At 43.2% G+C, this 15,372-nt stretch overlaps 1 protein-coding gene across 1 annotated transcript in view; it reads right to left on the reverse strand.

Annotated features, from left to right (window-relative positions):
• The window catches only part of slc2a3a (solute carrier family 2 member 3a), a 42,082-nt gene extending 27,319 nt beyond the window's left edge, over nucleotides 1-14,763 (reverse strand). Inside the window, exons 1-2 of the mRNA XM_084326775.1 lie at nucleotides 14,562-14,763; nucleotides 13,748-13,880 (exon numbers count right to left, since the gene is read on the reverse strand). Coding sequence (XP_084182901.1) covers nucleotides 13,748-13,759 — 12 coding nt within the window. The 5' untranslated portion in view covers nucleotides 13,760-13,880; nucleotides 14,562-14,763. The remainder of the gene's footprint in view (nucleotides 1-13,747; nucleotides 13,881-14,561) is intronic.
• Nucleotides 14,764-15,372: the final 609 nt, after the last annotated feature.

Below are 15,372 nucleotides of genomic sequence, written 5' to 3' on the forward strand. Positions count from 1 at the left end.
AACCTCCGGATTACCAGACAACTGCTTTTTTTTTTTTTTTTTTACTTTTTATTATCAAAAATAGTCATATTTTACATGTTATACATTTCAATTATATACATACAATATTATTTCAGAACCAGATATATAACACTGACGAAGGAATATGCAATTCCGAAACATGTTTCAGGCTGCCATTACATTTTTAACCTGAGAGTGCTGGTCTGGCTTCACTGCTTCTTTTATATAATACTTAATGGGACTTCAGCACCCAGTGTCGTATCTTGAGAGCGCGGTCTAACTTGACATTAGAACCAGATCCTTCCCTTCCCCATACAAAACAAGAAAACCACTATCCAAAACAAAACTCTACTTGACCTCTCTCCATCCTTATACATTTCCCGCTGTCAATAAACCATTTCTCAAACATTTCTTTACTCATATATTTTCCAGACAGTTTTAGATCTTTTTTCATCATGTTTTTAAACAAAGGCCACACCTCCACCTTCTTTTGATCAAAAAAAGCTATCCTTCTTCTGTACACAATAGCATATCTAGCATGGCTCAATACATAATTCATCAAGTTTTTCTCCTCCTTTTTCCCATCAAAAAAACCAAACAAAAACCTCTTTTTCCAATCCAGCCCATTCTCCCTCCCCTCTCCCCAGTTCACCCCCAGGCCCTCTTTCAGCCTTGTATGAAACACCTGCAGACCATCGCATTCCATAAACATATGCATAAAAGATTCATCTTTGTCGTTGCACACATCACATACCCTACTTATACTATTATCAATATGACTTAACACCGTTTTTGTGTACATCCTATTGTGTTTCAACATAAAATCATTATGTTCACACTCTATACTATTAAACTTTATATCTACATTGCCCCAAATAGTCCCTCCCACCAGCCCCGGAAAGACCCTCTCCCAAACCTGCTCTGACGCTGGTATCTTCTTTTCCTTCAAGACAAAAAATCTATATATTTCTTTACTTTTTACACTACCTATATCTTTCTGCTTCTCTCCCCTCCCTACCATCAACCTCCCGAGCCACTGCATGCTAGCATGCACAACAACAACAACAGCCCACACCTCAACCTGCATTCCAGCTGGACAGTCAACATGTTGCTCTGCTAGCTACCTGCATGGCCTCTTTCAGTCAACATGTTGTCCTCTTTCCTCTGTCCCTCAGCCTAGATGAAAGTCTGTTATTTCCCCCCCGCCTGCTTGTCCTGCATTTGGGTTCAGAGTAGAAACGTAACGATTGACCAGATCCAGGGACAACTGGAAATGTATGCTTATGACTCATTGGTAATTCAACATTACACACTTGTTGTATTTCAAATGCAACATGTATTTCCATAATTCTACCCCCACGCTTCAGGTACAGAGTGAACACCTTGTAGACCCAGACCATAACGGCATTTGCCAGTCATCGCACCCCGTCCAGCTGAATCAGGGATGTCCCCGATCCCTCCTTGTCCACTTCTCCCGGACACGAGACTCCTTGATGGGTTCACGTTGGGACAGCAGGCTGAACGCTGTGTCTTGTCTTTCTGCTGAAAGTCAGTAATATGGGACACTGTGCAGCGAGGAAAACAGCGCTGACGGGGCAGAATATCGCTGGAGGTCATGCGATACGCTTGTTCTGGCCTCGGCAAGGCCTCAGCTGATCCACTGCCCTTGGTCCGCCTTTGGCTCAGGAGGGGCGGTGCCAGAGAGATTCATACTCCAATGGTTGTCAAGGGGCGGTGCCAGGGAGATTCATACTCCAATGGTTGTCAAGGGGCGGTGCCAGGGAGATTCATACTCCAATGGTTGTCAAGGGGTGGTGCCAGGGAGATTCATACTCCAATGGTTGTCAAGGGGCGGTGCCAGGGAGATTCATACTCCAATGGTTGTCAAGGTGTGTAATGACCTACAGGGTACAGTTGCAGGCAAACAGTGTTTCATGATAATCCAGGCAGAACCCTTTTAAGTAAAAACCTAGTTCAGAAATACAGCTCAGCAACAAGTGGTTAGTAATAACGAGGGCCAGGTGGGAGTGGTTAGTACTAACGAGGGCCAGGTGGGAGTGGTTAGTACTAACGAGGGCCATGTGGGAGTGGTTAGTAATAACGAGGGCCAGGTGGGAGTGGTTAGTAATAACGAGGGCCAGGTGGGAGTGGTTAGTAATAACGAGGGCCAGGTGGGAGTGGTTAGTACATAGAGGGCCAGGTGGGAGTGGTTAGTACTAACGAGGGCCAGGTGAGAGTGGTTAGTAATAACGAGGGCCAGGTGGGAGTGGTTAGTACTAACGAGGGCCAGGTGAGAGTGGTTAGTAATAACGAGGGCCAGGTGGGAGTGGTTAGTAATAACGAGGGCCAGGTGGGAGTGGTTAGTAATAACGAGGGCCAGGTGGGAGTGGTTAGTACTAACGAGGGCCAGGTGGGAGTGGTTAGTACTAACGAGGGTCAGGTGGGAGTGGTTAGTACTAGGCCAGGTGGGAGTGGTTAGTAATAACGAGGGCCAGGTGGGAGTGGTTAGTACTAACGAGGGTCAGGTGGGAGTGGTTAGTACTAGGCCAGGTGGGAGTGGTTAGTAATAACGAGGGCCAGGTGGGAGTGGTTAGTAATAATGAGGGCCAGGTGGGAGTGGTTAGTACTAACGAGGGTCAGGTGGGAGTGGTTAGTACTAGGCCAGGTGGGAGTGGTTAGTAATAACGAGGGCCAGGTGGGAGTGGTTAGTAATAATGAGGGCCAGGTGGGAGTGGTTAGTACTAACGAGGGTCAGGTGGGAGTGGTTAGTACTAACAAGGGCCCTTTGTTATTCCACCACAGAGTGGTCAGTACTGATGTGAATGAATGAATGAATGAATGACCTTTATTTATATAGCACCCTTCACAGCACAAATGCACAGGGTGCTTTACACAACAGACAGGAGTTAAAAACAGTGAACTAAATAAAATAAGAGAATAAAAGAATTTAAATAAAATCATCAGTCAATAATTAAAAACTATAGGAACAGTGAGGACAAAAAGGGTGCCTATATATGACCAAAATCCTGTCTAAACATATGTGTTTTAGCTGTTTTTTAAAAGAGTTTTCAGAGGGGGCAGTTCACAGGTCCAGGGGGAGGGCATTCCAGAGCCTTGGTGCCGTCACCTCAAAAGCTCGATCGGCAGATCTGAGTGAGCGGGTGTTGGTGTAGGGATGGATGAGTTCAGTGATGTAGATAAGGGCCTGACCGTGGAGTGCTCTGAAAGTAAAAGTGAGGACTTTGAAGTGAATTCTATAGTGTACCGGGAGCCAGTGCAGGGATACCAGAATGGGAGTGATGTGACATGATTTTTTTGACCTTGTGAGTAGCCTGGCTGCAGCATTTTGGACCATTTGCATGTGGATCTCTAGAAAGAGGGCATGGGCGTGATCGTGACTACTGTACCTTACTACCTACTATACTAATAGGTCTCTACTACTATGCACTCAACATTGCAGCACCCACGTTTCAACACTGTTTCGATGAACATTGTTACTCAGCTGAAAGAGGTGTACCCTGCCTGCTGACTTGTTGTACAGAACTCGTAAGTCACTTTGGATCAAATTGAAATGACAAAATGTAAAATGTCAAATGGCGTGTTAAATAGAGTCAGGATGAGGTAGCGGTTTTAAGTCCTTTTATTGGAAACTGAAACCACTCCTCTCTAATTTCGGGTCCTGAGACGACACAGGAGAGCAGAGTAGGGGGTACAGTTGGTTCCAGAGGCGGGGCCCCTAGATTAGATTAGACAATAACTGTAATCTTATCATTCAATCCCCTCTCTCTCTCCTTCTCTCCTTCTCTCTCTCTCTCTCTCTCTCTCTCTCTCTCTCTCTCTCTCTCTCTCTCTCTCTCTCTCTCTCTCTCTCTCTCTCTCTCTCTCTCTCTCTCTCTCGTGCTGTACTGCTGTCTCAGGATGGAAAAATACTGGAGTGGTTTCAGTTTCCATTAAAAAAATGTCAATGTCAAAGAAAAACAACAGTGTTTCATGAATGTCATCATATAATTAAACTGGACCCCACTGTGGTCATAACTGTTACGCACTCATAAATAACCTCACAATCCCTGGCCAGCAGAGAGCTTTATATTCTGCTAATCCACTCTCGTATGTGTATAGCTTGCGGGGCATTAGGTGACATTTCCAAGCAATAAATAATAATAAATTGAAACTGGGTCCCACATGAAGGGTTTGCTGCAGCAATAAGAGAGACTGGAGGAGTCAAACAGGTGATCGGTGACTTGAGACAAGTTATGCTATATTATGAGTTAAAATCATATCAACGATTTGTATCTGTTTTGTTTTTATGGACTGATTATGGAATATGTATTCTATGGTTGGAGAATTGTGATATTTGACTTATGAATATTGAGTGAGCTTTGATTCACTTGTTTGATTTGTTGTGATGTTTTCTTGTGAGTACTTCAATGTTTGTGGTTTTATATTTTTATTTAAAAAGAATTTGTGTTTGTATTTTAAATGTTTGGACCCCAGGAAGAGTAGTCTCACCTTGGTGTAGACTATTCAATTCAATTCAATTCAATTCAATTCAATTCAATTCAATTAGAAAAACTTTATTAGTCCCGCAAGGGGCAATTTAGAGCATGATACAGCAAACAGCTGCATTTCTACACATTCAAGACAAAACAAGACAAAACAGGGACAAGAGACATACATGACACTTCAAAGCACAAGAGACATGACACTGACAGAACGGGATCCTTACACTGTTGATCTGTCAGTCCAATAAATAAATAAATAGATTCGGTCGGTATAAAAAAAAGTGCACTTTCATCAAAACATTTTAAATCAAGGGGTCGAATGGTGCATGTTAGTAAACTGACCTTTCCTTGTACTGTGGCCATTCACCAGTCGAATGGCCTCTGGTACAAACCCAAACTTTATTCTGTTTGTTTTGCAGGCAGGCTGTCTAAAGCACTTTCCTGGGGGCAGCAGGTCAAAACACACATGAAGGACATGTGTGGGGTCATCAATAATTGTATGTGCTTTCTTGAGCACTTGAGCACTGTAAAATCTGCATTAGGGATCTTTGTGTTCTGCCGATTGAGCTAAGGTTGACAACACCTTGCAGTTTGTTCTTGTCTCTTTGACAGAGGGATGTGAACCAGCATACAAATGAAAAGGTTAAAATACTCTCAATAAAAGAAGAATAAAACATTGTCAGAATTCTCTGGTCGACTCCAAAGGAGTTTAGTTTACGAAGACAGTACAGAAGCTGATGAGCCTTTTTTATTATAACATCTGTGTTACTTGTCACTAAATTTAAGTTTGTCATCAAACACAGTTCCTAAGTATTTGTAGTTCTGGACAATTTCCACCTCAGCTCTGTGGATGGTTGTTGGGGCGACTTCTATGTGTTTTGTGAGATAATAATTTCTTTGGTTTTGGATACATTTAAATCCAGAAAACAGCCATCACACCAGTCTACAAAGTCTTGGATTATGGGTCCATGTGATTTATCTGACTGACTGAGAAGAGATAGGATACTACTAATGGGGATCCACAATAAAACAATACAAAAAACTATCAAAACACCTGTTCTGCAGGTCTGTCTTAACACTATCAGTGCCGACCTTGTTTACCTTTTTACCCCGTTGAATGCCATCATCCACTTCAATGTTAGCGTTAAAAACGCCTAATCTATGTTTTAAATTATGGCTATGTGTCTAATCTGCCCGTCGCTTATCAATGACTTGTTTGCAGTCAACATTGTCGAAACGGATTGTTTTTTAATCGGTTCATATCGTTTTTATAGCATTTCGAAAAGCTATCGTTCTCTCGAAAATTTTCTGAAAATTGAAAGATTCCCCCATAAACGGCATTTATTGGAATATTCTCGAATACACTAGACACGTTGTCATTTGTCTGCCTATTTATAAATCGTTTTCAAATAAACGCTAGATTATCGATAGTATATGTGTACTTATGCACGCTATAGACGCGGGCTGAAAAATCTATTCTCTCGTTTCCTCAAGATCACAGCACACACACACATACACACATAGGGACACGCTGTTATCTCAGTGAATACAGCTCCGATTACCCCAAGACCAGGGTTTCCGTTAGAAAAAATTGTTGCCGGTCTCCGTGACCTGCAAGATTTCAATCTACCGGACAAATGAGATTAATTCCGGTCATAGTTTATTGAGCTTTAAAACAATTGATAGGCAGGCTATATAAAGAATGTCATCCTCAAGGCATGTATATTTATAATATTATTACTTAAAACTAGGCTACTTTTGCGTATACAGTCATTAATATATTCCAAATAAAATAAGTCCCTCGATACTCCGTGCTGCTGCTGACTTGAAATAAAATAGACCGCGTATGTGGGCAGTCGGTCCGACACTAAACAGCAGTCTGTTATAATCACATTTTTATGAGCTAACGAATTCCGTTATATTGGACATTTGTATTAATTATATCAAGCGAAGAACTGAGAAATTTGGCAGAGAGAGACGGCAACATTATCGTGGGTTTGCGTGATGTATATCTCCACCTCCCAACGACTTGGTGCTGGTCATAATGTCCGGTGAAAATAACTCCCTCCAAGCACAATTCGACCACCCGAACTGCACTAAAATAGGCCAAAACCAAATAGCCTATGCGACGAACGATTCATTACATTCGTTTCATCGTTGCTTCACCAAGCAGCCGGTCCAACAATGAAAGCTGTCGTCAGCGCGAGCCGGCCGCAGTTAGTTTGCAAGAAGCATCCAGCTGCAGACCCGCAGAGCAGCTTTCCAGGTCTGGGGACCGCACTGTGCCAGCAAAGCTGGTGGGTTCTGTGGGTCTGCAGCTGCATGCTTCTCGCAAATCCAGCAGCAAGCTCTCGCCGACACAGCGTCGTCATTATCAGACCGGCTGCTTGGCGAAGCAACGACAACAAATGCAATGATTGTTTCGTTCATCGCATAGGCCACTCAATTCCAGCCCATTCGAACACAACTCAAATAACCAAATTGTGCCCAGAGGGAATTACTTTCACCGGACATTATGACCGGAGAGATTAAATATGTCGGACTTCAACAGATTTTGCCGGTCAAATACCGGTAATTACCGGCTAACGGAAACGCTGCCCAAGACTGGTAACATAGACTCCTTTCCTTAGATCAGATGTTCTCCAAAAAGATTATTCCAATTCCTGATCGCCATTCCAAATATCGATTGCGTTTATTGATTGATTATTGGCTGCTGTAAATATATATTCCAGGCTGCTTTCCGTCTTGCGATCAGATCCCTCTTGATCAGACAGCTCGCCAGCACAATGGAGCCAGTTGGCTCCACCTCTACAGATCTACAGATCCCAGGTCAGTCTAATCGACTGACCTGCAGTTACACAGGGATAGACGATAGGGGGCGCTTTTTTCCCATCTGAGCTCCTAGAGGGGCTGCTGTACCAACGGGAGACTCGGTTGATGAAATATGAATTCAAATCGCTAATAAAAAAATCAAACGACATTTCTCGTCGTCGGCACTCAACGGGGGGGCTGATAAAATGAGAATAGTCGTCGCTGGCATCCAAAGTGTTAATGACGTTATTCTATTTAACTTAATGAAAACCACCCAGGTAATCAAAAAGAAATAGGGATGGGCAAAACTCACAAAATTGCTATTGGATATTATATTCGATAGTCACTGGGAGCTATTCAATACTAGTTGAACCCCCCCTCCCACGTTAACATATGATATTGTTTTTACTTAATAGCGAACATGAGATAATCCAACAAAGCAAGCTAGCTGGCTGCTGCCATTGCTAACAGCTATGGAACACAGCTTTTGGGAACAAAAGCATTCATTCTGAACGTTACATCGATGACGTTAGATGACGTTCGTCCCTGGGCGGCACAGAGGGAGCTTCGTGAGAATGGGATGAACAGCCGAGGATGAGCAGGGAAAAGGTGATGATTCACAAGAAATTCAAAACGGCGGGAAAATCCAATATGGCGAATGTGGGGTTGCTAGTGGAGAAGTTGTAGAATAAAGACAGATGGGTATGCAGTTTGGTGCCAGGCTGCCGAGGAATAGATTTATTAGTCTATAAAGTCCACTAGACAAAGCAGTCTTTATTCAAGGCCCTGATGAACATTTCTCTGTTGAAACGCTGGTGTTTACATCCTAATAAATCCATTCCTTCTATTAGAATTTAGTGGGGGACCCTGCCTCTATACATACATATTATTGGTTCAATACTAGTTTGTGATAAGATAAGATCTGTATGCCCTATCGGTTATATTATACATTATAATACATTTTAATCTGAATATATACTATGAGTAAGAGTAAAAGTAAACAGTATACACAAGGTGACGTGAACAAGATGGTACTGCAAGTGTGACCTAGATTAAGAGAGGATGATAATATTCATTCAGTGAATTATAAATAATGATGTATCCATAGTCAAATATAGGAGAAATATGAGACAGTAAACGTGTTCCATCTGTATGTCAGGATCACATTCTACCAGAACATGTAAACCACAACTAAATGAATATGGGTTTATGAAAATCTCCTCTTCTAAAGTGTTTTCATTAAACATCCGGTAACAGCGGTTTGTCCTGCAACATGAAAGTGAAAGGATGACGACGTGGCTTCATGATGCTGATGGACAGGAGCTATCTGTCAGAAGGTGACACGTCTGTCACGGGGCTGAAGCATGACCTTGCGCTGGCGTTTCAACATATATGTTGATATATATATATACATGTAAACAATGCGGAGTAGCGCACGTGGGCCTGTGCACGTCACTCTACCCCCACCCTGCACATCTTTCTGCCCCTCCACCCCCTGCTGAGCTTGCCCTGACGTTCACCTTCCCCTCCCTCTCTCTCTCTTTCTCTCTCCTCTCTCTCCATCGCTCTCTCCTCTCTCTCTCTTTCTCTCCTCTATCTCTCTATCACCTCTCTCTCTCTATCTCTCCCTCTCTCCTCTCACCTTCCTTTCTTTCTCTCATCCTGTCAAGTCACAGTGACTCTGTAGAAGTGATGGACTAGAGAGGCCGCGCCCATAACGCCTCATAATAACCAAACGTCCAGGACATCAGTCGGTAACAAAAGGGTTAACAGTAGGGGTGGAACGGTACGCATTCGAACCGTGTACCGAACAATACACACATGCCCCGAACCGCGGAGGTCGTACCGAATGTACGCATTCGGGGGGCATGTGTGTATTGTTCGGTTATATAACGTTACGTCAGCTACGAGCTAACTAACTTTAGCCGCGAGCTAACTAATGTTAGCCGCAAGCTAACCGTGGAAACGCTCAGAGAGAAGTGACTCCACAACACCAGTTCGATTAGTGGGGAAGGGGGGTATATTGACGAGTTAATACTTTGACAAATGCCTATATTTTTCAGTCAGTTCGGTCTTTGTGTGCCAAACATTATTAAAGGTAAACCTTTTATTTGACCAAATAAATGAGAAGCATGTTTAAATCAGCATTGCCTCCCCTCTTGCTGTACCAAAATCTCTCCTAGCTCTAACCGTCACATAATGTGCCTGATGTCAAATGGCCTCATTCTTTCAGTTTTTGCATGACTACGTCCTTGAGAATAACTGAAAAGTTGGATTATTTTTAGGCTATATATCTTATGTTGATGTATGGTATTTTTAGAGTGTTACATTTATTTTAAATAAAAAACAACGTATACCGAACCGAACCGAAAACTGTAAACCTAAAACCGTGATACGAACCGAACCGTCGATTTTGTGAACCGTTCCACCCCTTTTATTCATTTAACCTTTATTTAACCAGGCAGATCAATTAAGAACAAATTCTTATTTCCAATAACCGCTACCGCTACGCTTTGCTTCATATCACAGCTGTATATGTACCACTACGCTTTGCTTCATATCACAGCTGTATATGTACCGATTTGCTTCATATCACAGCTGTATATGTGCCACTACGCTTTGCTTCATATCACAGCTGTATATGTACCACTTTGCTTCATATCACAGCTGTATATGTACCACTTTGCTTCATATCACAGCTGTATATGTACCACTTTGCTTCATATCACAGCTGTATATACAACACTTTGCTTCATATCACAGCAGTATATGTACCACTTTGCTTCATATCACAGCTGTATGTACCACTACGCTTTGCTTCATATCACAGCTATATATGTACCGCTTTGCTTCATATCACAGCTGTATATGTACCGCTTTGCTTCATATCACAGCTGTATATGTACAGCTATATGTTTGCTTCATATCACACCAGTCAGGACAGCCGAAAACCACACAATTTTCCACCGTTGACAAAGAACACACTTCTTCAATCAATATGTGAAATGAAGAAAAAAAAAACACAAACCTGTCTTTTACTAGTATGCACTCTGCTACTAAGGAATCAACCTTACCTATACTATCTACTATGCTAATTATCTCAGAGTGTAGCACTCAAGTTCAACACTGTTTGATGAACAATGTTACTGACACGTATAGCTGCCAGAGTTGTACCTTCCTGCTGACTTGTTGTTCACAACTTGGAAGTCACTTTGGATAGAATGACTAAATGACTCAATGTAAATGTAAATATCACAGCTGTATATGTACCGTTAAGGCTGCGGTTACACCTTTCGTATCATCTTCGTATTGTTTTCATATGCGTATCGCCGCGACGTCGTGCGCCTGAGTCACACTTTCGTTTTTGTCAGCCGAGCACACTGATGTAGTACACTGCCAAAGCAGTAGGTGGCAGTAGGTGGCAAACATGAAGGCAATTTCAACCAATCAGAACGAATGTGCCAATACACTTCCTGGTGGAAGCTCCAGCAAAGAAAATGTCAATAAGGCAGGCGCCTATGCCGCGCCACCATCTTGCCTATTTACTCAATGCAGCAATAATTTTTCAGCAAAGCCTAATAAAAGTGCAATAAACAAAACGGATACATTCACTGTGTGTTCTGCCTGTCATTTGTTGATGAAACAAAACTAACATCAACACAAGTGACCACCAAGAGCGGATAGTTTAGTCTAAAAAACGATCGGTAGCATTGTTAGCTGCATGCTAACGTCAATGGAGTATGCCATTATAACAATATAGCATTGTGGCTAGAAGCTAACGTTAGCTCACGCTACTTAGCCAGCACCAAAACTGATGATATCGCGAGCTATCAGTAGTTAGATAACATTAGAGACAACGCTGTGTGTATTAAACAAAGGTGAATAGATGACTGGGCCATTTTGTTTAATGCTTGTTAAGTTGAAAGAGGAACTCTGAGCTAACAGGGTCTGAATCCTGATAGCTCACGTTAGCCAGCTGCTCATGCAATCGGTAATGCTAGCAGAATGAATGGATGTAAACTTTATTTAACATATTGCATATGGGTACAATACAATACGGCTCAATACAAACAATTGTTAAGGGAATGCAGACTGTTGTAGCTTGGACTGGGGTCCTTATAACAATAACTTGACAACACATGGTAGCTGAAGCTATTTGGGACACGGAGCTCTGTCCCAAACACACACACTGTTGTCACCGGAAGGGCACGCAGATGGTATCTACTGCGCATGGGCGTTTTCGCAACAACTGCTCCGTGCTGACTACACGCTGTTGTCGATTCGTTTTTTTTGCGTATCTCCAAACGCAAACACAATTTTGCGTTTCAGCCGTATCCACAAAAAAACGCCAAAAAACGCATTTCTGTGTAGATAGGACATCAAACGTCGTCAAAAACGTATAAAAAAACGCCAGGAATACACTAGTCTAACCATAGCCTAAGGCTCACTTTAGCTCACTGAATGTTTATTCTGTATTTCTGTGATATCTGCTTCTGGCTGCTGGGCTGCTGAGCTGGGTGTGGCTCCTCACTACCTGTGTTCCCCTAATTACTGCACCTGTGACCCCCTAAGTACATAACCAGTGCTGTCTAATCTAAAGCCCGCCATCAGGTGTCCAATAATAATATTACAAATAATAAATAATATGCCACCATCATAATAGCTCCTACAGTATAGGCATGGGCCAATGTGTGATTTTGGTGGTATGTGCTATTGCACAGATGTGTGTCCCTTAGTATGCACACGCACGCATACACACACGCACAGTATGCATGTAATAAATAGTTTGTTAATAAACTCAACATTTTTCACTGTGCTCTTTGTGTGCTCCTAAATTTCATTGTGTGCTCCTTGGGAAAAAGGTTAGCGTAGAACCCTGCAGCAGTGTCTTGCCAGTTACTGTTTATTAAGCCTTATAAAGCCGTATGAAGCCTTATGAAGCCTTATGAACTGGCACCTGCACCACTCTGTTGACAAAGTCAGCCATCGCAAGATGAAAACAAACACACCACTACATTCCTACTTTCTCATTTCTCGCTAAATGAGAAGTGATCTCTACGGCCCTTTCTGAGCTGCATGTTCCCATTCCATCAGATGGGTTTATCTCTATTCCTCTCTCCGCTCTCTTTCTCTATCCCTCTCTCTTTAGTCACGTCCGTCTTCATTCCCCTATAGCTCTTCCATGAGTGTCTCCACCTCGCTACCTCGTAGTCATAGCAACGGCCTGGAGGTGACAGTTTAATCAGGATGCTGACTAGAAAGGAAAGCTAAATGAAAGCGGTAAATGAAGACGACACCATTACTACTACTAACATCAAAACCCACTACGGGTGGGAGAGGGTGCATTGGCATGGAGTTATACGCACAATGACATCATGTATGTTATTTTATACACACATTGACATCTTAACACACACACACACTCACACACACACACACACACACACAAAAATGGCATACAGTGACTTTACCAGCAAAAGGTCTCCAGTGACCTACATCTTCCCTAAGCCAATAAAATAATATAAACACGAAGAGGACAGATTGCATTGAGCTGGTTTGGCTATAACTCCAATAACATCAACACATGGATTGACTAAAGAATCCAAAAGCCCCAAAGGCTGTTGTTTATTGACAGAAACGTCAATATGTGAAGCCAAGGCATGGCATGGTCGGCTGTATCTGTGCCCCACACCCACACACACACACACACACACACACACACACACACACACACACACACACACACACACGCACACACACGCACACACACACACACTCATCCGCAGGCAAGCATACAGGCATGCAAACACACACACACACACACATGAACAAATTAACAAACACGCACATACACATTCACAACAAACACTCATCCATAGGCAAGCATATCGTTCATGCAGGCATGCAAACACACACACACACAGTCACACGCACACACGTGAACAAATGAACACACACACACACATGTACACATTACACATGCTGTATACACACAAACAAACACTTATCCGCAGGCAAGCATATGGCATGCAGGCATGCAAACACACGCACACAGTCACACGCACACACGTGAACAAATGAACACACACACACACACACACACACACACATCTAAAAAACTGTGTGTTGGTCGTGACTCGTGAAGTCACACAGTGGTACAGAAGCTATAGTGGTGACTCATATACGGAGCTTACGACCCCAGAGGCAGCAGCCTCGTTAATGTATCTGAAAACCCAACGTGCTGTAGAAGAGAACTATTTAAACCACACAGGAAGCTGTGGTGTAAAGTAAACCACGATTAGCTTTTAGCTGATGGCTCCAACACAGCCATGCAAGAGGTTAGGTCTGAGACTGTGAGACACTGACGGCACGGCACGTATATAACGTTCAAACTGTGCTCTGATTCTGAATGAGGCGCAGCGCGCAGCACTTGCCTCTCCCTCCATCTTCCCAGGATGAGGTCACCGACGAAGGGATGAAACTGCTCCCAAAAGAGGAGGAGGAGGAGGAGGAGGAGAGGAGCTTCAGGTGTGAAGAGAAGACCCCCCGCCGCGCTGGTCTTCAGGACTGGAACAGAGAGAAGCGTCGTTATACACTATGAATTGAAAATGGGGGACCCTGATGATGTAAACAAGACAAACGTCTTTCTCTGGTCTGCATCCCCTTAACCTTAGCCGTACTGTATTGTACCCATTCTGCAATCTGTTAATAAAGTTTTTCAATTCAATCAGTCATTCATAGGGCGCTGTCCATGGTCACAGACTGTACTGGTTAAACACAACCTCCTCCAGTCCACGCAATCTCATCACTTCAACCAAACGAAAACTATAGACTAAACTGAAGCATATGCATATTTTAAAGTGTAATAATAAGGGTCTTATTTTACTTTAGGCGTCCATCGCAGCAGCAATATCGGGGCAGTTACTGTAAACGGGGATACAAACGTGGCGTCCACCCAGCTGTTCCTCCACATCCTTCACTGGGAACCAGGACGTGTTTATTTATGTCATACCAACATCAATCTGTTTTTATTAGCTCAGAAATTACCTATAATAATCACTGTATAACATCATGTGAGCTGTTACTATGGTGACTGACTGGTAGGACTATATAATCAGGGCACCTGTGTGTGCAACCTTCAGACAATAAACAGCTGGCTAACCGTCTGTCTTATTGATAGTAGACTACAATCTTTACAGTGACAACAACATCACACATCGAGTGGTGATAGAAGTAGAAGATCCTCACCTGGCTGTCGTGACTGAAGTGAAGATCCACTAGATTAGAAGTCGTTCGTCCTCCAGCTCCAGAACGTGATGCTTGCCGTAGGACTCAATACACCACCGCGCCGCCGCGCGCCTAGTACAAATACACCACCGCCGCGCGCCTAGTACAGATACACCACCGCCGCGCGCCTAGTACAGATACACCACCGCCGCGCGCCTAGTACAGATACACCACCGCCGCGCGCCTAGTACAGATACACCACCGCCGCGCGCCTAGTACAGATACACCACCGCCGCGCGCCTAGTACAAATACACCACCGCCGCGCGCCTAGTATAGGAAGATATCGGTTCTAAATCCGTCCCCTGAAGGATGGAGGACGGAGGCGAGACGCCGTGTTTCAGGATGATGTCCTCCTCCTCCCTGCAGCCTCCTCCCTTGTTTCAGGATGACGTCATCCTCTCCCGTCACCGCGCGTCACGCAGCTGCTGCAGCCGACATCACGGGTGGGACGGGCGGCGATGACGTCATCATAATGACCGCCCTGCAGTTTCCAACGATTCGATTCAGTTTTGGGAAATATATTTATATCTTTTTTTTTTTTTTTTTTTTTTTTTAAGAAACACCGGTCACTCTTGAATAAGTTATTGTTTATTATTTTGAAAGCAATGTTCATTTGAATGATAAATCTCGTCGTGATCCTAAATTTCATCTGCATGTTCACTGTCTATAATACAACCATTCCGCTGTTTAACGGTTTAATGTTCTAAGTCATCCCTCTGTTTTAAATATAGATGTCTGACGTTGTATCATTTGTTTTCTCAATAAAAGTAA

This window comes from Notolepis coatsorum (assembly GCF_963971535.1).
Source record: "Notolepis coatsorum genome assembly, chromosome: 13".
Lineage (NCBI taxonomy): Eukaryota > Metazoa > Chordata > Actinopteri > Aulopiformes > Paralepididae > Notolepis > Notolepis coatsorum.